This window comes from Corvus cornix, chromosome 2 (genome assembly GCF_000738735.6).
Source record: "Corvus cornix cornix isolate S_Up_H32 chromosome 2, ASM73873v5, whole genome shotgun sequence".
Classification (NCBI taxonomy): Eukaryota; Metazoa; Chordata; class Aves; order Passeriformes; family Corvidae; genus Corvus; species Corvus cornix.
Window position 1 is genome coordinate 49,460,344 of NC_046333.1, and position 25,771 is coordinate 49,486,114.

At 38.7% G+C, this 25,771-nt stretch overlaps 1 protein-coding gene across 8 annotated transcripts in view; it reads left to right on the plus strand.

Annotated features, from left to right (window-relative positions):
- Window positions 1-243: 243 nt before the first annotated feature.
- SNX13 (sorting nexin 13) overlaps window positions 244-25,771 on the plus strand; it is a 67,887-nt gene continuing 42,359 nt past the window's right edge. For 3 of the 8 annotated variants that reach the window (XM_019285735.3, XM_019285734.3, XM_019285733.3), the window contains exons 1-2: window positions 1,105-1,177; window positions 21,889-22,001. In XM_019285735.3, the coding sequence (XP_019141280.3) occupies window positions 1,133-1,177; window positions 21,889-22,001 (158 nt within the window). In that variant the 5' untranslated portion in view covers window positions 1,105-1,132. Of the gene's footprint in view, window positions 519-1,101; window positions 1,178-21,888; window positions 22,002-25,771 lie in introns of those variants that run through there. The other 5 variants (XM_039548718.1, XM_039548716.1, XM_019285736.3 and 2 more) reach the window with 5 other exon arrangements.

Below are 25,771 nucleotides of genomic sequence, written 5' to 3' on the forward strand. Positions count from 1 at the left end.
GTAACAAAATATCTCGATTAGCGTCCGCAGCACAGTTGCCTGACACCGAAGAGCTCTGAGACAGGTCACAGCAAGGGAGACAGGGCAAAAACCCCAACCCGCAGTTTCGAGCTCGATGCCCTGCGGCCGGACCCCGCCAAAGGCCGCCGATACCGATACCGGTGCCGGTGCCGCCGGGCAGGCGCAGCGCGGGCCGGGGCTGGGCGGGGAGCGGAGCGGAGCGCCGGCCCCGGCAGGGGCGGCCCCGCGGCCCCGCTGGGCGGGCGGGGCGCGGCGGCGGCGCACGTAGCCGTCCCAAGATGGCGGCCGCTCCGGACCGGGCTGCGAGGGCGGCGGCGGGGCCGGGGCCGGCGGGCGGGCGCTGAGCGGGGCGGCGGCGGCGGGGGCTGGCGGTGCTCGCCTCGCCTCCCCGCGGGGTGCGGGGTAGTTTTCCGCGCGGCCGCCAGGCTTCACCATGCTGCGGGGCTAGAGCCGCCGAGGCGCCGCCGCAGCGCAGCGGGGTAATAATGTTAACAGAGGTAAGAGCGCTGCCCGCGGCGTGCCGGAGCGCCGGGAGCGGCTCGCTGTCCGCCCGAGCGGGCAGCACTCAGTGCCGCGGCTCAGACCTCCGCCGGGGGCCCGAGTTGTCTCGGCGGCTGGCAGTCTCCCCCTTGGCCGCGGAGGGCGGAGGCGCCGGCCGGCTCGCCCCGGGCACCGCCGGGCCCCTGTTATCAGCCTCTCTCCTCTCCCGGCCGGGCGGGACGGGAGCGGGGCGTTCCGCCGTGCCCGCTCCGTGCGGCCGCTGGGCCCGGTCCCTGTTTCGCCGCGGTCCGCAGGCGGCCGGGCTGTGCTGCCCGGCGAGGGGCCGTGGGGCCGCGCCCCCGCCGCGGGCCCGTGTCTGGAGGAGCGGAGCGCACCTGGTGACGGGAAGCCCGCCTCGGCCCTGGCCGCGCCGGGGAGATGCCCCCGCCTGGGCCCCGCACGCCCGCTCGGGCTTCAGCCCCTCTGGCCTCCTCCGCCGCGGTGGCTTCGTAAAAGCTCCGTGCTTGCTTTCTTCTTGGAGGGCTTAAGCCGAGCGATTCGGCTGTGCTTGCAGGAGTTTGTGTCAGTAGGTAATCCTTAGAAGTTGGCTGCCCCGGTTCACCTCTGCCTGATGGAGGGTTTCCGTCCCGAAGCAGCCCGGCAGCTCGTCTGTGAGGCAGGTATTTGAGGATCAGCGTGGGCTATAAATGTCTGCTGTGTCCAAAGGCATTCTAAAAGGGGGAATCTGGCAGTGCTATCTGGCAGTGCTTTCCCGTTGCTGGAAATTAGACTTTACCCTGTATTCTGTTTTGTCTACAAAGAGCAATTGATTTTCTATTTTTAATATGTCAGCAAGGTATCCTGAGTGCAGATATTTCTCCATCACAATGACTGTGTTACCCATGTTTTATAATTTGACATTTTATTCTACAGTGGAGGTTATTCATCCAGAAGTGAGTTGTGTTAAAGCTTGCTTTCCAACACCTGAACATTTCAGCTCTGCTTTCCTGAATGATATTAAACAGTATCTTCCACGTTTCAATTTGCATCAGTTCAAAGTTTTAGGGCATTAAGAAAGCAGTTCTGTAGAGCCATGAGCTCTCAGATTTCCCCAGGAGGGTAAAATTTGCAGAATGAGTTAAACCTGTAAAAATATATGACCTAGTTTTGCATTGAGGGTATTTGGTGGGTGGTCAGGATTAATAAGCTGCATTGAAGAGAGTTGGTGAGTGTGATGCGTAAGCATTAGCCATAGTAATTTAGATTATTTTAAGGGTAGCATAGAACATTCTGGGTCGGTGCCTCCTACTGGACTGTTTGTTCCTTTTGATGGTGGCTGTGTGTGCCTATCCAAGACACTTTATATTGGAACTGAGTTTTTTTTTTTCCTAACAGTGCTGAAATTGTGTGAATAGCAGTGTGAATGACACTTAATCCATTGGCTTTTTGAGGTAAAGCTTAGTGATTTTATCTGTTAAGACCAGTTATGACACTTACCCTTGGTGTCAAGAGGAGAGGGTTCTGATGTTCCCTACTTCTAGTTCCTGTACATAAGTTATAGACAAGATGCTTCAAGGTAAAGTATTCCAGCCTTGGTCTCTGCCAAGGAGAGGAATTTAAATTTTAAGGGAGTCTAGCAAAAATGCAGGCTTTGCCTGCCTCAAAAGCAGTTGTGGGGAGTTCTTCAGGCAGTCAGACAGCTCTAGGCTGTCAGTAGTACCCACCTAAGGTGAGCTGGAGGAGTCCTTTCCCGGTGCACTTTTCTGGGTATTCCGATGGTGACAACACCCTGGGGAAACCGCACACAGTCGCACCCATGAACCCTTACCACACTTTGGAGGAATATGCAGACTGTTTCAAGTCTACTGATAGATGCTTTCTTTATATATGAAAATTGAGATTGACTGTATGGTGAACTGGCATTAGAAGCAAAAACTGCACTAGTTTTTGGTGCTTGATATTTGTGGACTTTTCAAGTTTGCTACTGTCTAGAATGGCCAAGATCACTGTAATTTTTTTTTAGCCATTAAAAATTTAGATCAATTTCCCCCACTATAACTGGTAGTTTTATAACTTAAGAATGTAGAAAATATTTTTTCTTAAATATGTTTAAGCATGAAAGAAAAGCAGATCAGGTTTTACATGTATTGTAATCATGCAGTTAAAACATAACGTTGAGTTTCTCAAGGTCAGTTTCCTACATCCTTTGACTGTATCCATATTGCAGACCCCAGCAGATTCATTTCAGTTTTGTGTGAATGCAGTTAAGATTAGGACTTTGTAATCAGTAATTTCAGGGGAAGATCACACTTCCTGTCAGGAAAAAATACTCTGTGTGTTTTTTATTTGACCCTTTCTGCCTGTCTTATTTTAGTTGCATTCAAAACCCATGCTGTTGGATGCCAAGCACATACATTTATTTACCTAGCTAGCAAATGCCATTTCCAAATTTTTCACCATAAAACTTATTTCTGCAGTAGTGTCAAATAGATTCTGTTGGCATGTATTCAGAGTCCTGCTGTCATGATCATTTCCCTAGTCTGTCGTGTTGGCCATTCTGTGCCTTTTCACTTGTTCCCCTTTTCTTGTTCATCGGATGTCTCGTCTGCTTTTCAGGCCGGTGTGGCCTGTTCCCGTGTGACTTACTGTCTGATCACTTTCTCATCTGGCGAGGCCATGATGGACACGAGTTGCAGTGGTCTTTCTCTTGTCTTTTTGGAAAGCTGGCTTCATCATGCTCGCCTCTTGTGCGGTGGCAACCGCACTGCACTGGCTGCGGGGAAGCAGTTGGTGTTTTACAGCTCTGGCTCTTGGTGGTCAGTAGTGTCTTAAATTCTGATGGAACAAACATTCAGTAGGATTTTGACTTAGTTTACAAGAAGTTTTAGATGTCTTTAAAACTGATGGCCTGTGCTGCCTACATTTGCAGCCTGTGTTAGCTCTGGAGAAGGCATTTTATCTCAACTGAGAAGTAGATTCCTTTTACTTTTCTCCAGCCACTCATTAAACTGCTTTGAGATGCTTAGGGAGGACTTCCTTCAGAATTTATCAGCAGCTAAATTTTTGACAACTTAATTCTCAGCAAGAGTAACTTGTTGCAGTACTAGTGACAGTTGAGAAGATTTTTGAAATTTGACAAAGTAGGAAAACTTCTTTCTTACCCACAACTGAAAATGAGCCATACTAAATGAGCTCTGATGTGTTGGTATTTCTTACTGCAACAAGTCAAGATAATTTACTAACTACATGCAATATTTCCATTAAACAATCCACATTTTGTTTATAAGAGAGGTTTAACAACCTTTTTTCTTGTTTTTGGTTAAATTTTGGTAACTACTAGCCGTTGAGAACGGTTTCTGAGCAAAACTAAGCAAATTAGCCTGTTTTTTTAAGAATAAAGGTTGGCTCAGCAGCTTGTTTTAACTTGCTCTAGAATAATAGTGAATTAGCCTTCCTGCAACAGTAGCACATTGTAAAGTATATTAGTACAGCTCTGAAAGATGCAGAACACAGTTAACTGCTTGATGTACTGTAGCATTAACTTCTTCTGTTCCTTGATACATGGCAGTGGCAGATTGCACTGGTGCTTTATGTATCTGAACTATGTTCTGCTGGAAGCACCATTTTCAAATGTGTAGACATTTACCAGGGTGCTGAAATAAATTAGTTTCTGTCCTTTTGTGAAACTTGTGTGCTGGGACTTTCTTTAGTGCCAGTGTTTTGCTAGATGAGATCTAGCTGGAGCATTAGTTAGAAGCCCTTGGGAGGAAAAAAGCCTCTTTCTCCTTTAGTATTTTCTGTCAATGAGGTTTCCCGTACTTCTGGTTTGTGTTGTGTCCCTAATTGTTCCTATTACAGCTCTTTTAATAACTCCATATTTTATGAAGTGTCAGTTAAAAGTATGTGAGAAATGCTAAAATTAAGAAAACTAACCTTTTACAAAGAACAGTTATCATGTATTCCTAAGTACTTGTTTTTAAATATTTTGTTGGCTACTAGTGTCTAAACACTAGTGTCTAAACACGTAGTGTCTAAACACTCAGGACTATTCTTAGAGTGTACAGTTGGGCCTAAACTGCTGAGACTGAATGCAGAGTTCTGCATCAACTCTAAAATATCAGTCTGGACCATTCCCCAAAACAGTGTGTAAAAAGAAAAGCATGAAGTTCCTTACTTCAACAAAAATAGTAATAGCTTGTCTGGTTAGATAGCTAAAGGAGCTCCACATGATGGTTTCCTCAGTCTGGTTGCACTCTAAGGAATTATCTCTTTTTTAAATATGTTTGTTGTCTTCTCCCCACCCTTACAAAGATGACAAAGCATGTTTTCTTTGAACTAGCATTGAGAGAATTTCTATTATTAGAAAAGAGAAGTCATTGGTATTATATCTTAAGTTATTTGCAACACTGGAGGAATTAATATTTAGAAGTCCCACTAGCAGTTTTCCCCATTGCTTGGTTGAGAATACCAGGGCTCAAATGATAGCAAAATCAGTTGCAGTTGTCACTTGCAGTTATGTGAGCAAGAAGCTTCAAGAAGTACAAGGCATTGTAATCTTGGGCCCAAATGCTTGCTCTTATGCCTCCACCATGTGATGTCTGATTTCTGAACTAATAAAATGAGGCATTATTTCATGATGTAAACATATTGACAAGTTTTAATAAGAGCACTCTAACCTTGTGTACATAATTTCTGTGGAATCACACCTTAAAATGATGATGGCATGATTGTGATTTACAAGTATGGGGTGAAATGGGTGTTTCTTTTTATTGTGAGTAAGCATAGATTATAGGTATGTTCAACTAGGGGAACTCCTTTTATAAATGCCTTTTGTTTTGGACAGGTCAATTCCTACGCTGTCACAAGTTTGGGAGGACCTGTTAAAGATTATTATTGCTCTGAAATGGGAGTAGCTGTAAAATCCTCAGAGGGTGGAGATGGATTTCTGAAGAAGTTGCAATGTTGATTGACTTTGTGTTCTGTGTGGAATGGGATGTGATCTCAGTGTTGCAGTTAAAATAGTGTGAGCCAAATTTATTGCTGTATTCTAACATTGACATTTTACAGACATTTAAAAAGCCCCACAAATTTTTAACTGGTTTTTTTCAAGTGGGATGCCATGAAAAATCTGGGATTTCCCAGGATGGAATACAGAATTTGACCATGGTGGTTAATGCAGGAGTTTATTTTGAAGCTGTTTTACCAGCGACACTGAAATTTTTTCAGTCCTGCTGTTTTGCCTATTTTCTCGGACAGTGAGCACAAGACTAATTTGATTTGAACCTCACCAGTTTGTCAGTCCACCAGTTGCCAGCAGAAGGAGATAAAATCATCTCTGTTGGCTTGCATTCCATTAAATCTTTTCATGCATCAAATGGCCTGTATGATGTCCTTTCTGCAACTTCACTTGGAAGGATTTTGTGATAATCAGAAATACTAAATTTCAAGAACTTTTTCTTTATTTCACAGGTGGAAATAGCACTGTGTTTATTCATGTGAGGGCTAATATGGCCTAATTAAAAGTTCACAGGTACCATTGTTGTCTGAAATGCTTAATTCAGGATCCCATTGTGGTTGGAGTTTTGAGTAGGAGGATGAGTTTTGCACACATTTTCTTTCCAAGAATGCTCATAAGTTTGGAAATGTACTTTGAAGGATATTAACTGCTTAAATGCACTTGTGCTTTTGTTACAGTGTTGGGTTTTTTTTTAATGTCTGTTCCTTTGCCTTTCTTCCCTTAATCTCATGCTTCTTGGAGGAACGGGGTGATCCCAGTTCTATTTTAATCAAATCTGTTTGTGTCAGAATATTTTTATTTCAGAAATGTCACTATTGTAAGACCATGTATTCTTGTTCTTCAGTATATTTTTGCAATTCTAAGGAATGAGTACTCAGCCCTTCTGGTTGTGCCTCTAAGGCAGTGCAGGTTAGCCTATCTGTTGTGATGTAAGGGAGTGAACTTGAGCCGGAAGTTTGAGTTGCTACATATCCTGTAGGACACCCTGCATTTCTACTCTTCCAGCGCTGTTAGACAAGGCCAAGTAGAAAATAATCTAGAATTGCAACATTCTTGCAGCAGCTGTCCAGCTGATTTTGAAACAGTGCCTCAGACTTGGGATGGTTTCTCACCTACCTCTTAATTGGTACTGAAAGCAGTGGGGAATGAAAGTGTATGGTGTTCCCAGTCACCCCTTATACGGGATTTGGCATTCCAGACTGCATGGATGAGTTGAAGATCTGGTGATGTACATACCGTGGGAAACAAGTGTCCAACCTGTGTTACTGCAGAAAGAGTGATTGGTTTAAAGTCTTGCTGATTGTCAGAATGGTCTTGGAATTGTCTGACTTGGAGAGAGATGAGGGAGCCTTGCTTGTTGCCATGCTGCTGTTGTAACAACAGCTGCTGCAGGCTGAGATATCTCTGAGGCTTGAGTGTTTTCTCCTGTGTGAGGCCCACTTAAACCTTTACACTCCATGTCCATTATAATAAATCAAAACTTTGTTTAGGTTGGTTTTCCCCAAAGGTTGTGGTGTTTCATACCATTGTATCAGCTTACTTCTCTGAAGCATATGTAGTGATTTTTTGTGATAGCTTGAAAATAGTAGGATCAGTAAAAATGATAAGTATTCCTTATTCACTGAAGGAACTATTTGTGCTTGAAATCGCATCTGTATTTTACTGTATGATTTTTATTTTTTTTCTAAAAATCCATGCAAGTGGTTGTGGTTCCATTCTCTTCCCACCCACCCCCCACCAATGTATCTTGGTGTATTTGTTACTGATAGACATCTTAATTTTTCATGAAGCCTATTGGGGATTTAGGTATCCAACCTCTTTTAACATACTTGGAAGAAAAATACCATTTTTTATTGTTTATATACTCAAATTAATATTTCTGATCACAATGCTAGCAAATGTAAATTTCATTAACTTTGTAAAGTAAAATCATATACTATGGAAGTCTTAAGTCTTGTGATTTAATGCCTGAATTACAAATTTAATTTGATGGTACATATAATGAAGTGGTAATTACTTTTTATGCTTGTTTATTTATTTTGTAAAATTTAAAAATTCTTGTCGAGAACAAATTGTTTTATGTGAATATAATTGTTGTCATTTTGATAAGAAGTTATTTATTTACAACATTGGGCTAGGACAGTAAGGTTTTATTTAAAATTTTCATGCTGAACAAAGTTTTTCTTTTCACAGTCAGCAGTTTTGCTAAATTGAATAGTGTGCAGTAGGTAGGTGTGTTAAAAATAATTTGTTCTTACTTTGTGTATACAAGCACTTTAGTACTGGTACTTTGCTTTATGGTCTTACAACTGTGTAGTTCATTGTTTCTTTTGTGCTTTATGCTTGACTTGAATGTGTGCTTAAAACTTTGAAATAAGTTTTATATTTATTTCTTTATGTTGTTTTTTAAGGTCTGGACTTTAAATGGTACTGGTCTTCTGTCTTTCAGTTGGCAGTTGTCCTACTGCAGCTTCTTAAAAATTCTTATGAAGATTATGAATTAGCAGTAGAGAGACCAACAAGGAACAATATTTCTATGAATGTTTCTAAGATCTTCCATTACTTTATTGGATATTTTCCTTTATTGAATTCTCCAATTAATGATGGTTGGCTGTTGCCTATCACTGTTTCTTTTAATTGTGCTTTATTTTACTGGCACCTTTTTTGTTTGAAATATTTTTTCTATTTTAACAATCTCAATATAACATGATGCTTGCTGTCTTCTTAATTTTTCTCTCTAGATTTCTAGATAATTGCCCATAACTCCTATTTCCCTTATTCTCTATTTTTTGATGCATTATGCCAAATGTTTTTTTGTTTTCCAGTGATCAAAGTAGCTGCATTGTGCTGTGTGGAGTTATGTACCTGGGTTGGTCTATGAATACTTCCACCTTGCTGTCTGTGTAGTTCTTATTTTCTTCGTTCTTTGTTTCTCTCATGTGTTGCCCTCTCCTTTATTGTTATTTTCTTTATGTAGTTACCTTTGTTTTCCTGCTGCAGTCACTGGGATGGCCATGTATTTTCCTTTAGATGTCCTTCATGCACAAAGGCTTTAGGATGCTAGGAGTGCCATTTCATGTTTGGCTTCACGGGGTGTAGCTTGGGTGCTACTAAAGAGGTTTTTCTCCCCTCCACCAGACACAAGCTGGTCTGACTGCTTCTTGTTTCACGTCTAGCAGCTAAGTAGCAACCGCATGAAGAATTCTTTTGCCTTGGTGAATGAGTCTTGTGGAGGGATATGAGGGTGGGAACACAGGATAAGTTGCCAGATCAACAGCTGCATGGTTTGGTGCTAGGGAAGCGCATAGTGCTATTCTGCGTTTCCTTCCGCGTAGATCTAAACCAAGTCAATATCCAAAATAATTCCTGTACTTTGGAAGGCAGGGAATGTCACTATTCCCTCAGTGACTTCTGAATGCATCACTGCTTCCAGAAGAAGTTATGAGTAAGGTTTGTTAGCTCCAGTTAGGTTTCTTTTTTTTGTTCTTGGCCATGTGGCAATAATTGAAGTTTTCAGATATCTTCTCTAAACTTGCCCTGGGAGCTGGATACTCAAATGACTCAATTAGTTTAATCTATAATAAGTTTCAGTCTATAATCTTGAAGTGGGAAGAGTTGATGCACCATTTCTATGGTTTCCTTCCTCTCCGAATTCATTGAAATTTGTTGGAAATATTCCATGCCCTGATGTTTGAGAATGAAGTGTTTCAGCAAGTTCATGGAACTGTCCCTTTATGTAAATGCTATTTGTAGATATTCACATTGCTTTCCCTCTTCTGTTTCTTAATGGGAGAGGTAGTATGTGAACCTGGAGATATCCAGAAAATAGTTGACGTGCTGATTCTGGGCCCAGATTTAGTATGAGGAAGAAGATGACTACTTGAGGCTAAAAGATTAATTTGGGATACTCAACAGGCTCTTTGCTTTCATAGAGAGGCCAGATGGACAGAGGTTATGGAGCAGAGTCTTGGAAGAAGCTGTAGGAGGCTCCACGCTAGTTACACTTACCTGCAGCGCTGTCAGCAGTGTTCTGTAGCAAACCACTTGATAAAACTTGTGGAGTTTCTCAGGGTTGTGTGGGCAGCAGACAGCAGTTTTCTCAGTAACAGTATTAGGGAAAAGGCAAAAGTGCAGAGAACTGTGAAAGAGATGCACAGAGTGAGCAAGCCTTCCCAAATGCCTTCCCCAAACATCTCTGGAAAGCAAGTGGGTAAAGCACACAGGCAATAAGGACTGTAGGAGGTTTTGGGAAAAGGGGATATTAAATACATGAAGGGGAAAGATTTGATTTGTTTCTGTTGCATTCCTGTTACATTTGTTCCATTGGAAAAAGACAATAATATTTAAATAATTTCCCCCCCTGTTAAGTAAGGGCTTTTTTTGCTGATTAGAAGCAAAATCAGAGTGCTGATTTTTTGTGTTGGCACTGTCCATTCTGTGAAGGTAGGCATCAGCTCCTTATTAAAGAAGTTGCAGATTTTTTTGTATATTGTGCAGTATTGAAAAACTTGGTGACACTGAACTAATCTCTTTCTCTTGCTTTATTTTGCGCAACTGGATGATGTTATTCTGTCCAGAAAAACAGTTGCAAGGAACAGGAAGTTTTTAGGCTTACTCTAGCTTTGTAAAGGTTTGTGTCATTTTGTATAACAGCTGTTTCCATGGTTATTTTCTCTTAATCCAGTAAGCATGCTTCATATGAAATTTGGCCTTGTTGGAGTTCAGATGTACTCTCAGAGACCACTGGGAATTTGTAGTGAAATAGTGGTTTTATCAGAGTTTCTGTATTTAGTAACTGGAGAAAACCTGTGGTACTCAAAGAACTGCATAAAATTTAAACTTTGGAAGAAAACAGTGGAGTAACATTACAGTCTCCAGAGGAAGGTGCTAGTATTTTGTCAGTGGTTTTAAGTTTCTTTAAAACGTACTATATTTGCAGTTTGGGATCCTACTTATTATTTGTGTACTGACAGCAACTTCTTTGTGGTGCATACTCTGATCTTTGGAGTTTTTATATCCATTTCATTTTCCAGTTTGTTAATTATAATACTGATTAAAAAGCACTACATAGTTTTAAAAACTATTGTGGAACTATCAGTGCATTTTAGACAAGAAATTAGATATAGCGAAGGATTGACCATTGCAAGCAGGAGTCCAAACTGAAACTGGTTCATGCTGCTGGCACTGATTGAGGTCTTGGAACTAAAAGAACAAAAAAAATCTGCCAAAATATTAAAATCAGTGAATACAGTGTTGGTAGCTGTTTCTTCAGAATCTGGTGTTTTGGCAGCAGATGCCCTTTATTACTTTGGTGGTAGGTGTGTAGAGACTACAACTCTTGTTTATTTTTGAAGACAAAGGTGAGCACCAGAGAGAGGAGGAAGGGAGTAATACTTTTAAAAATTGTGTTACTTCTCTGTCACATAAAAGAGGGTCAGAATGTTAATTGGGAGCACCAACAAGCTTTCTAAATCTACCCTTCTCTTGGTGGCAAGTGTCGCCTGTGGCTTCATAATATGGATATATTTTGTTTCAGCACAAAATCCTTTGTGGTGGAATTGGATATTGTACATTGGTTTCCAGATTGATTTGGATTTTAATGGGAAGGCCAAAACTGGACACAGGACTCCAGGGGTGTCCAAGTGGAGAGAAAGATTCACTTTGCTGTCTCTGCTGGTGACACTTCTGTTGATAGAGAGTAGAATACTGTTGGCCACCTTTGCTGCAAAGGCACACTACTGGCTTGGATTCACCTTACAGCCCACCTCGGGGTCCCTTTCTGCAGAGCTGCTTCCCAGAGAGTGGGCCCCAGACAGTATTGTGGCCCAGGGTTAGTCCACCCCAGATGCAAACTTCTGCTTGTTTTTGTTGAACTTGATGAGGTTCCTGTAAACCCATTTTTCCAGCCTGTTGATACACCTCAGAACCCTCCAGTGTAATGAGCGCTCACCCCACTTGAGGATTCTGTGCACACTGAGAGTTCACTGTATCACATCACCCACATTGCTAAGGCATCATTGGTCCCATATTGATCCTTGAAGGTTTCCACCTAGTTACTGGCTGCACACTGAACTCTGTACCACTAGTTGCGGAAGGTATCTTTTCAGCTTTATACCGGCTAGCGCTTGTATTTCAATGCCTTAGAAAGCCTCGAGCAGCCTTGAGAGGTAGCACAGGCGATCTAGCACTTTAGTAGCTCTAAAATCGGTACCTGAATCAGCTGCAGAGCAAATACCATCAGCAGAAGCAAAGAGGGAGAAATATAGCTCCCTGCCCGCTCAATTCCCTGCAGTTAGAAGCCTTCAAATGAGACAGACGACCAGAGATGTTTACAGGAAAGTAGCTGAGCTGAGAGAGAGCGTTTGCCTTCCCTCGACCATCTTTTATTAGGAGAAGGGGAAAGGGGGAGGACTGGGGGCGGACCCGGGGCGAGCGGCCAATCAGACACTGCTGAAGAGTCTGAGTTACATTTGGCTTTGCCCGCGCTTGGAACAAAAGAGCTCAGAGCACATGTCTTTGGGAGGGGGGAGGGGAAGCTCGGAACAGGCAGCAACAACTAGTCACATCTTTGCATCCAGCATTTTTTTCACTTATCTTTTAATCTACTCATCCAGCCCATACCTCACCAATTTAGTGATAAGGAAGCTGTGGGATGTTGTGCTAAAGGCAAAGTGCACATCATCTAAGGCCCTGCCCTTGTCCTCAGTATCACTCACCTCACTGTAGAAAGCAGCTGGGTTGCTCAGACACGATTTGCACTTGGTAAATCTCTTGGTTGCTCACAACCTTCTTAGAGACTGAGGTGATTCTGACTGGCATGTATTTTTCCTTCCTCCCTGGCCTGGACCTTCTCTCCTGTTGATGCTCTTCTGCTGCCAATACAGTCTGAATAATCGTTTATATTGGCTTCTGTTAAGCTTTGTGGTTTTGGATTCCATGATAGCAATTACAGTACTGCCTTTAGTCAAGGTGGCCTTTGACATTACAGTTATTGCCTACAGCTTTTCTCCTCCTTTTTAATAAATTAGGAAAAAGAGGAAAAACTTTATTCAGGGGTTGTAAAAAGGGTAGGGATGTTTTAACCACATTATTTCATTTACCAAAATAATACTACAAACATAGATGGCATTACTGTATTTAGAGACAACAGCCTTGATCACTTGGGACAATATGAAAATTAATTTTTAGTCTTGTTCAGTCTGTTACTGGAGAACTCCTTCTGGCAATTATGATATATAATATGAAATAGCTTCTTCCACTTGTATTCTTTCACATTTGTAACCCAACTTAATAAGGCAAGTAGAGTCAATCTTTATATTTAGTACAGTCCTTGATAAAAATATTCTGAAGTTATGTTTTTAGCTTAGTATTTTTAAAGTAACTTTTTTATCTAGATGAGGAATGTTGCTTATTTGGAATCTATTAGATTGAACGTACTATTCAAAGAATAAAAACCCCACAGTAAACCACTATATTGCATCCAAAGCAGTTGCATCTTACATTTAGTGGGATAATGCTGAAAATTGTGATGCAAGTAGCAAATAGCAACATAATATTAGCAGTGGATTAAAGAACTAAACAAAACTCTTGGATGACTAATTTTATAGGCTGAAGAAGCCAGAGTACTAAAAGGTTGATCAGAAGTTAATGACTAAATCTTTCTGCAGTAAATTTAAGTACTGGATTTTGTGTGTATATATATAATATTTATGTATATGTGAAATATGTATGAACACATATAATAAATTTAACTCTCAGTAAAAAAAAAATCACACTCCTGCAGATATATATTGAAACATATGGTTTATCAGTCTGTTTAGAAGAAACTACTGGTTTTAAGGAATTTGCTTGAAAACAATTATTTGCTTATGGCTGCTTTCAAGCAAGTCCTCAAGTGGTAGAACAAAAATCTTAGTATTTTTGTCAGTATAAAATTTGAAGGTGTTGTCTGCTGTTTACATGTGATGAGTTGTTTAGGAAAAAGCAAAAAAATAAAGCTCAATAACTGCTGTTGCAGTGTGCAGTTCCAAAATGTTCAAAATTTTATATAATTTATCTTATTTTATACCTCATGTCTCTGACACATCTGTATTTGCAAAAACTTTGCACTTTCACTTAGTTTCACTTTTTGTTGTAGTGGGGTTGTTGTTTGAAGTTAGCGAGATTTTCCAAAGCAGATACTGTATCTTTGTGCATCTTTTTTATATTTATTCTTTTTTTTAAGCTGATTCTATCAATTCAAGATTGCACAAACTGTTTTGCACACAACCACTGCTGTGAAATTGTGTGGTATCTCCATAGGAAAAAAAATGGATTTATTTTAAGAAAAGTAGTCATTGTTCATCAGACCGCTTATAATCCATCTTTTACCGTGTTATCCTCCCTGTAAAGATCATAGACAATAATGATTTGCCTTTGAACAGAAGACTCTGTCCAAAATAATGTTTATATAAATAATCTCTGTATAAATTTTTTTTGTAATGGTATAAATTGAGGAAGTGTAACGGAGATTTAAGTTCCAGGAATAGGCAGATGCTTATTGCTTGGCAAAAGGGATGCTTAGTTGAAGTTACCACTATGACAGAAGAACAGCATAGAACTAAAGAGATTTCTTCTCTACTTCCCAAAAGCACAGCTCTTTAGGTATGAAGAAACCTTTCTAAAAACGTGTCCCAAGCAACTGTTTCTGTAGTATCCGTGAGCTCTGCCTACACGTTTTTATTAGAAACACAGAGAGATGACCACTAGATCTGATTCTTGTGGGGAGAGACTCATTTAATGCATACAGATAAATACTAGGAGCTGGAGTGGAGAAATTGTTCTCAAAGCAAAGCTCATGATTCTTCAAGTTCATTCAGTGGAATCAGGTTTCTTTAGCAGTGAAAAAAGAAAAAAATGGTGAAAAGAACGTTTAGATAACTCCTTGCTGCCGGAAAATAAAAAGCTTAAGATGCTACTTGAGCAGTAGTCAAAAATGAAATAACAGTTTCTTGACCTAGAGCATGTGACCTCATTATTTTAGCTATATAGGAGAACAGACCTTTTTTTTCACCTGCTAAGGATTCTGGGGGCTTCCCCCTCTGTCCACTTTGCCACTATTTTGCACCAGAAGAACTTGAAATAGATGTAATCTGTTTATCCAGAGGCTGAATGTAGAGCAGTCTAGATTATCTCATTGGCTTGAATTCAAGATAGAGGGATTATTTTATTCTCTCACTGTAGATCACCTTAGGCAATCCTGTGAAGCCTGGCCCTGTTTCAATCACCTAAGGTGATCCAAGATGCTTTTATCTTTTTGTCTTGCTTTCTGTCCAAATAAATAAATTAGCTTGGATACAAGTCAATATGTATTGTTACAAAGGAAAAAGATCACTTTCTTGGATTTTGTATTAAAGATGAGTTTGATTATGTCACTTTCATATTCAAGAAAGTAGCAGAAAGTGGGACTTGCCTCTTTTATTTCTCATTGCTATCCAAGATGCTCAAGTGCCTCTTTTAAATTTGACCGAAATTTCATATCCTTTAAGTAGAACATGGTTCAGACTGGATTTTAATGCAAGCATGTTATCAGAAAGAGTGTGCATCTGTGAAGGTGGCCTCTTTGTTTTTCATAGCAAGATAAGTACTTGGGCGATTCAAGAAAAGGTTACATGAAATGAAGCTTTCTGTCCGTTGATGGTAGTTTTGCTATATAATAAAGTAGCTGTTAGCACTGGAAATAAAGGTTAGTAAAATGAAGGTCAGTTTAAAATTAAACATTTCGCTTCCTAATCTCATGTAATGATCAGCAATGGTGGCAAAGCAAGTGTGAGAGAGGAAGAAAAAATAATCTTGACTCTTGACTCCAGGCTGAATTTTACTCTGTTTACTTGAGAAGAAAGTTTGACATTGGAAATATTTACCATTTCTTATAGAACTGTAAGTGATAATCACAAAAACGGTCTTTTTCTTGCAAAAACCCCAGTTGTATCAAAATATGGAACTTCTTAATTTTTAATTATATTGCAGATTGTATAGTAATATTCTGTTTATTGCAAACAGTCAAGTTTTAGTAATGGAATTTGTTGCTCTCTGGATAAATACTAAAATTGAAGTAATGTGCACAATAACTTTTAGTCTTTCTAGTTACACACTATAATGTTACATATTTTAAGAAACAGTTAGAATGTATTTTCATTTAAATGTTTGCACTTCTAAAAAAGAGTTTCAGGAATAGCCAAAACCGCAGTAATAGTGAATACAGACAAAAAATTATTGCCTATACATTAGAGCTTAATCCATTACTCCGCCTTGTATAGCTGTAGGGGAGAGTAGGGGGAAACGATCCCAAAAGCTTTACTGTTTCATGCAATGTGAGGAACAGCAGGAAAACCCAAACTCAGTGCAGTTAGACATGATTGTGTTTGAATTAATCCAACTGTTAAATAATTAAGCCATTTGACATACAAAGTGTGCGTTGAATGGAAGAAGGGGAGGTGAGGTAGAGAGGAGACAGATGGACTCTTGCTTGCAACAGAGAGTTTCCAGCCTCTGTAACCAGGAGGGATCAGCAGGAGTACTGCACTTACCTAGAAGAAACTTCATTGGCCAAACTTCTTAACTCTTAACATTAATTAACATTATCTTTTTTATTTATGTAAAAGATTATTAGTGTATATTTATATGCTTTAGTATTTTAAGCTTTCTTTAGAAAAAAAACCCAATCTAAATGTAGAATGACAAAAGCAAAATAGACTATGTAAAGTTCTTTAAAAATTTTTTTAAAATTTCGAGAGTTTCCTTGGAAGTACTGCAGTAAATTATTGTATAAATTCACCACAATTATTTTTCCATAGTGTGAAGTAGGAGTGGAGGTTAGGGTGTTGTTTGCCTTTATGGGCTAAGGAAAGAAAAGGGCAATAGGATAAGAAGAAAGAGCTTAAAAAAGGACCTTTAGTGTTGTTAGGATATCATGATATGCAGAACTCAAAACTCTGTTGACATGTCTTTCAGATGACTGCTTTAACTTTGGCAGATAGGAGAACGTAACTAGAAAGCTGCTAATGGTTTATTTCACAATTGTTAAATATTTCCCTGAGTAGTGTAACATAAGAATTTCACTGTGCTGAAATTGGCACTCCGGTTGGTACAGCTTTCCAATTTTACTTGTCATGCTAGTGAAGAGACAGTAATTTGAAACCTAAAATAATGTTTTTAATCACTTGACAAAAGTGACACTCACCTTAATTATAGAAAGGTTTATATGTGAACATGTTCCATTTGCACTCAAAATGGAAGTCAAATTAAAAGGCAGATGTGTGGAATTAACAAAATTAAACTTGACATCTACTGTAAATGCAATCTCTGACAATTTTTTTAATGTGAGCCCAGAGGAGGCATTAAAAAAACCCACCAACCTAATAATTTAAATTACCCAAATGGCAAAAGGTAGTTTGATTATCAGTGTGTGTTGGGAACAGATCAGCTACTGTAACTTTTTAATGGACAAATGTAATTTGATAAACAGAGTAAAAGTTGAGCAGAGAAACATGTTTTTGTTTTTAAATGTTGCTTTTCTTTCGAAGTTCAGATGATTCTGTTGCAACCGTTAAATCTGAAAATAATCACAAATTATAATCTTCCAAAGTAGTATTGGTCTTTTGGATGCTGCGATAAGACTTACATCTTCTGCTGCAGCTTTAAGATTGACAAGCAGATGATTCCAGAGCCAGGCCTTCCTATATGGGTGTTCTTTATTTCCTCTTGATCTGTGTCTTCAAACCTGAAACCACAATTACTGTGAATGTGTGTGGGAATTGTGAAGAGAGACAAGTGCCTGGAACAGGAGCTTCTTTCTCGAGTAGGAGGATGGTGGCACCCAGAGCCTCATGAGTGGAAACACTTGTCCGTTGTTCACTGGCAGAGGGGGACTAGCAGGAACCTGTCATCTGGACTTGTGGAGTAACACTTGTTTTGCCCTGAACCAGACACACGTGTTACCTTACTGCCAGTTCCAAGCTAAAATTGACAGCACTAGTTTAAATCCAAACAACAAACCTACATTGGTGAATCATTTTTAGAGAAAGATGTGTCAAGACTGAAGATCTTGCTTAAAAATGGGTGTGGGGCAAAGGTCTGAAAGATTGTCAGATGGATTAAGCAAATAAGAAACCTATTGAAGCTACTTTTTAGTAAGACGTAATTGTGTTTGTTTCTGGAATAAGTAATTGCTGTGGATTGTGGATTTCTAGAAACTTCTGTGTGAATGGTCATGTTAAGTTACATAGTCAGTGTTAGCTCAGCACTATTAGCCATAACGGTGTGCAGCTTCGACCATCAGAATGTTGCCTTGATTCGGAAGCAGAAACCAAAGAAAAAGCAAATATGCATAAGAAACCAAATTCTTTAGGTACTATTAGTACTTGACTGTATACTGTGGAAAAATCATTCCATGTGAAAAATGGACAAAACCTAGTCAGAAAACCAAACAAACAGGTCATCGAGGTGATAGTTTTTTTATCTGTTAAAGCTGAATCAAGCACATACGAATATTCACCTTTGTGTGCCTTCTCTCACTTGATGAGCCTCTGCAGTGTGCTGTTGGAGCTTACAGACACCGCTGTACTTCAGCTGCAGTTTATTTTGCTGAAGCAACTCCCAACTCTGGGAAGAAAATTACTGTGTGTGACCACAGTGCTACATTAACCCATCATATATTATATATATGACCTTAGTAATATACTGCAGAAGTCCTTGTAAAATCTTAGACTTGAGAGCTACGGAGTGATGATGGTGAGACAAACATGGAGTATCTGTAGTGGTGATAAGCAAAAGTGGTTAAAACTGGTGAAATGTGGAACAGCTGCTGACATGGAATAAACCTCCTTTATCCATGTGTATGCACACAGTGTATACCCGACCATGCCTACCGCAGAACTGAGGCTTGTGTTTCTCTTTAGCCTTTAGGTAACTGTCCCTAATTCCTTGAAAGTCAGTGAACAGCACTATGCCAGCTCAGCTTGGAAGTTTGCTGTGCCAATATAGGGCATGTCAGCTTCTTTTGAAGGGTCTGGATAGCTGTGACTTAAACACTAGCAATTAGACCATTTCTTTAGAAGACTGGTTTGTTCTTTCTGTCAAGAGTGATAAGCATTTGCCCTGCAGCTAACTTTAGTAAGACTAGACAGAGCTTTAGTAAATCTGTGAATCTTCTAAAAAATTACCATTATGAATAAAATTTGGAAATAAGCTGTAAGTGGGGTTTGAATTTAAATACCTGAACTATTTTCATACTGACCAGCTGCATCATATTTGTGTATGTTTGGACATTCTATTCAAAAATAGTTGGTTTTGATGTATATAGAACTTTTAAAGTAAGTTTTCATTTTTTTTCCTAGGACTTATATTGCTGAAGTCCTGTCAAGAAGTGTGGAGTTAGGGGAAGTTCTGTTTACAGTCAGCAGAAAGGGTACCATCCTGATGATTTAATCCCTTTGAATGTCTCAAAATCCATAATACTATAAACTGCTCATTTAGGATATACAAGAATTGGGTCAGTATCTGTTGTACTTCCTGCAGTGTATCAAGTTGTACAAATTTTAAGAAATCGTATTAAAATACCAAATGAGATTTGAATCTCTGTACCCATATGCTAAACTGCAAAACTAGAGCATAGGACAAAAGGTCACTGTTTTCTTTATTAGAGTTATAGAGCTTTCTTTGTTAATTATGCATTCATCCAGCTCTGAATATACATCCATCTAGTTTAATTAAGTCATTTAGAGTGCTTATCCCATATTTAGAACTTAAACTTTTTTGAATGATGTGATTAAGCATAATGGGTTTTTGACATAAAAAGACCATCATTAAATGCTATCTTCTGTGTGCATATCTTCCTTATCATGCTTGTAGTGCTCTGCAGAAGTTTTAAAATGTATTTCTGAGGGCATGAATATGCAGAATCTTCTTTTTGTATTGAAATGTAGATGTGGAATGGGATCTCATGTTTTAGTTCTGTTGCATTTGCCAGGTTTTTTTGGTTTCTTTTTTTTGACTGGTGTGTCTCTCCTTTCTATCTTCCAAAGAATTTATCATAGAATCCTAGAATGGTTTGGGTTGGAAAGGACCTTAAAGATCATCTAGTTCCAACCCCCCTGCTGTGGGCAGGAACACCTTCTGCTAGACCAGGTTGCTTAAAGCCCCAACTAACCTGGCCTTGGACAGTGCCAGGATTGGGGCATCCACAGATTTTCTGGACGACCTGTTCCAGTGCCTTGCCACCCTCTTGCCTAGTATCTAATCTAAACTTAGTCTCAGTTTGAAGCCATTCCCCCTTGTTTTGTCACTACATGCCCTTGTAAATAGTTTCTCTCAATCTTTCTGGTAGGCTCTCTTCATGTACTGGAAGGCCACAGTTTACTTACACACATTTACTTACTATGAGTCAACAAAACAACAAAATCTTCTACTCAGTTGTGATTGAGTTTTTTGTTTTTTTGTAGTGCCAATTCAGCATTTTAGTGTTGTGGCTTTTATGGTTTATATTATCTATTAAAGCATTTCTTCAGCTTAAAGAGAATTGAATAACTTGCAATGTGGTTTTTTTAATTGCGGTACTTCAATTACACTCATCTACATACTAGTATGTTTTCATTTTTCCTAGACTGAAACACTAAGAACAAGGCCAGTACAGCTTTTATCTCTTGCTAAGAAAGTTCAACTAGGAGAAAATAGAATTTCATCTCAATGTTCCATTAAACTTTTAACTAAGAAGAATGAAGTAATTCTGATGACTGCAGTTTAGATCGGCGAAACAGTCTCTCTTCAGAGCTGTGATTTTGCTTTTTGGTCTTGCTCTCAGAAAATAATCAAAGGTGCTTTATATAGGAGTCTTAGTTTGTATTATTTTTTATTGTCTATAGGATTTTTAAAATGTTTTTTGAAAAAGTTGATTTTTTAAAAACCTGTACCTAAGATGAAAAGATGAAATCTAAATAGTCCTTTGAGAGAAATGATCTGTAGCTCCTTCATATTAAAAGCTAAAAAAGGGCTCTCTGCAAATCTGGTGTTCAATCTCTGTTTGTTTTCTAAATGTCAAACTGCGAGACGAGTTTATTTAAATACTTTCTTAGTGTTACTTGTTGACACAGTTGTCTGAGTTCGCATCAGGGTGTCATTTGATCACTGTTAGGAAAGGCGTAAATTCAACAACAACAACAACAACAACCAAAAAAAAAATTGAGAACCTTAGAGCTGGAACAGTTTTGGTGGCCTATAAATACTTGTCATCGTTGTGTTTCACACTCTTGGGACTTGGCTGAAACATGCTTTCCATATTGAACTAGAGACTAGATTGAATTAAATTTATATAAGCTTTGTTGACTGCACTGCAGCATTGTGATGGTGTAAAAACTATTGTCAGTCAGGTTTCCCTGCCTTGCTTTTTTAGATTACCATGCATGTACGTATAGGTATGTACAGACACGTGTGTCTAGATAGATCAAGTATGTGTATACATGTATGTATATAAATGCACTTATACTATAACCTATATTGGCACAATAACTGGAATCTTGCTGCCTTTTTTGTACTACTGGTGGTTACCAGTGCAGGTGGAGTTTTGCCTGCTGCATTTATGTCAGACATCAACCCCAAAATCGTGCCAGGCCCACATGTGCTCTTGTGGCTGACTTTAACCTCATCATGGGCTTTTCAAACAACCCTCGACTCCCTACCACTGCCCAAGTATCAGTTTCTGAAGTTTCCCTCCCTTTTATTTATGGGGAAGAGTAAAAGTATACTTGTGCCAATTATTTGGTGCACCTGTTGACCCGCCTGTGGCTTGACTGGAGAAAGGGACACCTTTTTAGTCTTGCACCTGCTTTGATCTAGGGAAGAAACAGCATTGCTTGGTTGTAGAAAATAACATGCTTAGATGTGTAAAACAAGGTTCTATTCTGTCTCTTCCTGTTCTGTCTCAAAGCCTGCTTTTTCTGAGGAGGTGGTGGAGAACTTTTCACACGGCAGGGATGGGGGGAGAGGTGTGGGGGAAGGGATCTCAAGAAACAAAGTGTACAGAAAGAGGATAGAGAAGAAAAAAGTGGTGCCTTGAAGGACGATAGTTGCATCTGAAGTGAGAGATGAGGAATAGTATTTGAAAGAAAAATGCTCTAATGTTGGCTAAACTGGATTACTGACCCACAATATAATGGGGGACATATTTGATAGCAATATGCTCTTAAAAACAAAGGTAATTTTTATTTCATCAGGGAGAATTTATATCTGGTTAAAATGTATCAAACATCGTAGAAACTACAAGTATTGCTCTGGAGACTTAAAAGTTGTATGAATATAATATTAATTATTCCTTTTCTATGTGTTCTTATTTACAGACCAGTCTTTCCATTTGGGGATGGGGAAGTCTTGGCCTTGTGCTTTTTCTAGTAACTTTTGGACCCTTCGCTATATTTTACTTTGCATTTTATATCCTCTGCTTTGTGGGTGGGTAAGTACACTGTGTAGTGTTTTGTTTAATTTGCTGTGAAAGAAAAAATTTAATGTGTGTATTAGCAGAGAGCTTGCTCAGAAAATCTGAAGTGGCTTTATGTAATTAATATTCCACATTTGAGCACCTCTTTATGAGCAAGATTTTTGTAATTGAAATCTCAACTTAGCTATTTTTAGTGGGTGTTAAGAGGACAAATGCTCACATAAAAATAGTGGTAATTTCAGTTCATACTTTTTATTACTGTGTCAGTTCTTTTCCCAGGTATTTCTAAGTACTTATGTTTCCTTTTCTATCACAATCTCATTTTCCTACCTAAGGCGCTTGATTCATGTGACTGGATGTTGTCCTTGGTGTATGGAAATAATGCTACACTTTGAACAAGTAGATCAGTTCAGCAGCCGTAGACTTTTCATGTGTTATCTTATAGGCAGGAAGGGAGCAAACAGGTGAAGTTTAGCACCATTACTACATTGTATATTATGGTGTCTGCATTGTAACCATTAAAACATTTTTAATGGCATGTTAGAATGTCTCAATGGGATATTCTTTTTCCCTTGTTACTTGATACCATACAGAATGTATGTATGTTCCTGTATATTTCATCAAAAATGTAGTAGGGTTTAGTAGCCAGAATTAGAGCTGCTACACTTGGGTTTCAACTGTATTAGGCTTGGTATTTCATCTCAGGAATCAGAATAGTCAGTCTGCTAGAAAAGGGATTTAGTTAAAGTAAAACTAACTTGAAATAAATGCTTTTGTCTTGTTAAGTCTTGATACAGGTGTTGTTGGCATATTTTGCTATCTGTTTGTCCAGGGCAAAAGTCAGAGTTCATCCAAAGGGCAAGAGTGAATCTGCTCTTTGTTTTGTCTTACCACTTCCTTAGTACTTGCAGTATGGAAAATAACATGGGATATAATAATTTCTTAGGAGGTTATCCTTCCTTCATTCTTGCAAAGTTTCAGTTGTTTGGCTTTTCAAAGCTAACGGTTAACGCAGTCTCGTAGAGCGTGTCTGAAGTCAGCTACAATTTGGCACCATTAAACTGCATGTGGTGCCTGAGCTCATTCATTCTCAAGTCAGCTCTCGTATCTCTTTGCCGTGGTTATTCTGCTGCTTTGGTTCATTTTTGTAGCAAGTCAGTAAACATTGATCTTATTAAGGAAAAATTCATCTAGTGGTAGTGTATCTGCTAAAGCAGAGTGTTTGCTTATGTATGTAGATGTGAGGTCTCAGCCCTTGCAGTAGAAAGTCATCACTTCGTTACTTTGACATATACATCTTGGCTAAAGCTGTGATCTGGCCCTTTTTTACACTGTTAATCTTTTTCAGAGTGACTCACTTACTGTAACATTCAGCACACAGAACTGCGAGTGCTAACTAGGCCAAATGGGTTTGTATCTAAATTATTCTTGCCTGCTTCTTTTTTTTTTTTTAATTAATTCCCTTGAAGTTTCACAAAGTGCTTGGTCATGCTTCTGTTAGAAACAAACAGAAGTTGTTATGAAGTAACTTTTGCACTTATGATTAGCAATTATATGTCATAACATCATATATATAAATTTAGAAAACAAAACTTTAGTTTTGGTTCATGATCATAGTAGAAATTTAGTTTTAGTTCATGATTGTAGTAGTGTCCGTAATATTTACTGTACCCTTCTCTGGAGCAAAATAACAATTTTGGACATGGATTTTTATGGTTGAATTTTTTGTTGAAACTTGGAGTTCTTGTCCAATTTGTCACACAGTTTTCAAGGTTTTTATATTTCATTCAGAAAAGAAGTGGCCTGTATGAAAAACTTCTGACTTCCACTAGGTGGAAGTCCAGCTTCTGTCCCATTTTGTAGTTTTAGCAAGAGAAAATGATGAATCACAGCTGGTCATATTCTTAGTATCGACCTAAGCATCTACATTATACGCCAGTGAGCTGTGCAGGAAGACAATGGTGATGCTATATCTGTGTCAATGTAATCAATCTGTTTATACTGTTTAACTCCTATTATGTGCTAATGACTTCTTTTTGATTTGCTCTCAACTGTGTGTTTGCACAGATGTCTTGTAGTAAATGTACTATTGTTTTTGGTGGACATGGAAGAATACTGAAACCATTTGTATATATGAATAAAAGTTCAAAATCACAGTTTCTCTTTATTTCATGTCAAGACTCATTTATAAAATGTTAGCCTTTTTCCGTTCAGGATCTGGTAACTCATTCACTTAGGGAACTGAGCTCAAAAGCAGGACACTAAAGAAAGATATTTTTTAATTAACCTGTGTAGAATATTACAGGGTGTTATTCTTCTTTTTCCCTCTCCTTCAAGTAGTGGTGTAAACCCCTTTATCTGAGTGCTGAGACTGTCTGTTGCCATCTGTCTCTTCTGCTAAGACTGTTTCTTATCTTACTCTCTTTCCTTCCCTCTTTCAGTCCTAAGGAAGTAAAATAAAAATGATGTGAATTGTGGTTTTGCCAAATAAAAAAATTGAAATTTCTTGGATCATCAATTGCTTTGCCATTTAAAAGAATTTGCTCTGTCATCAAACCCCATAATTATTGATACTCAATCACATCCATATGTATATGACTGACTGGCTCCGTTAATGATTGTAACTGCTGACCAAATCAGGAATGGTTCTGTAGCTGCTTTTTGACTTTCACAAAGCATTCAGCTGAGACTTACTTTCCAGATTTGAGGGGAAGATGATAAATCTGTAGTCTTCATTTTTCTCTCTCTTTTACCTTTGTTCTGTTGTTAATCTGCCCTTGAAAAAAAGCTGGTCATCCAGTAATCGTTGGAAGAATTTACAAAAAAATTAAGCAAAATACAATCTTTTCGTTTTTGTGCTCTATTCATTTAGGGAAGACTAATATGATTTGTCATTCATGTATTGAGAATCATCTTAATGAATTAAATAAGCATTTACACCAGACGATTCAGGTTAGCTAGCAGATGCCCTGAATGGTCAGACTATGTATCCTTCTCTAATACTCACAAGATTTTACATTAGAGAATAAAATGTATTAGATTCTGCCACAGAAGAAGCTCTTAGCATTTCTAGGATAAAACTGAAAATACTTAAAGGCATCTAAGAAGATGAGCATATTTTTAAACTGTATCGGTAGTATTAGTATTTTAGAATGAGTCATTAACTTTAAAAGCATGAAAATATTTGAGAGAAAACAGAGATATAATGTATAGGTAGTTATTTCCAAGGCTTCAGTCCTTTTGAATAAAGGAGGAGAAGCAGCTTGCTGATGGATGTTTGAAGTTAAAGTTGATTTTAGACCAAATTTGAGTATACTGTTTCTTTAAAAGACAACTGAGGTTTCTAATAGAAAAGTCATAGAGGATCAAAAGCAAATCCAAACTTTAATAATTAAAAAAACCCCAAAACTTTAGTGAAACATGAAGTTCTTGTCTGTGAACTCTGAATGGTGTTATGATTTTAAAGTGATAAGGAGCAGAAGAGCAATTAAACCTGCTTTTGTTCCTCGCTGTCATATGTCAGGTAAAGATTGCTGCAAGGGAATTAGAGTATCCAGTAAACTCCTCTTATGCATTGTCAAGCATTTTTTTTTTTTTTTTTTTTCCCTCTTTCATGGAGTTAACCTCCCAGCTTCTGAATTACTGGGCCTCTGGGGGACTTAAAAAGAAAAATTTTAATTGTGGGAATCAAAACCTTTAAATGGCATATTTTAGCTTGGATAAGATTTTTAATCTTACAAGTGAGAGAGAGTATCATATATCAACAGCTATGTATATTAAAAGAA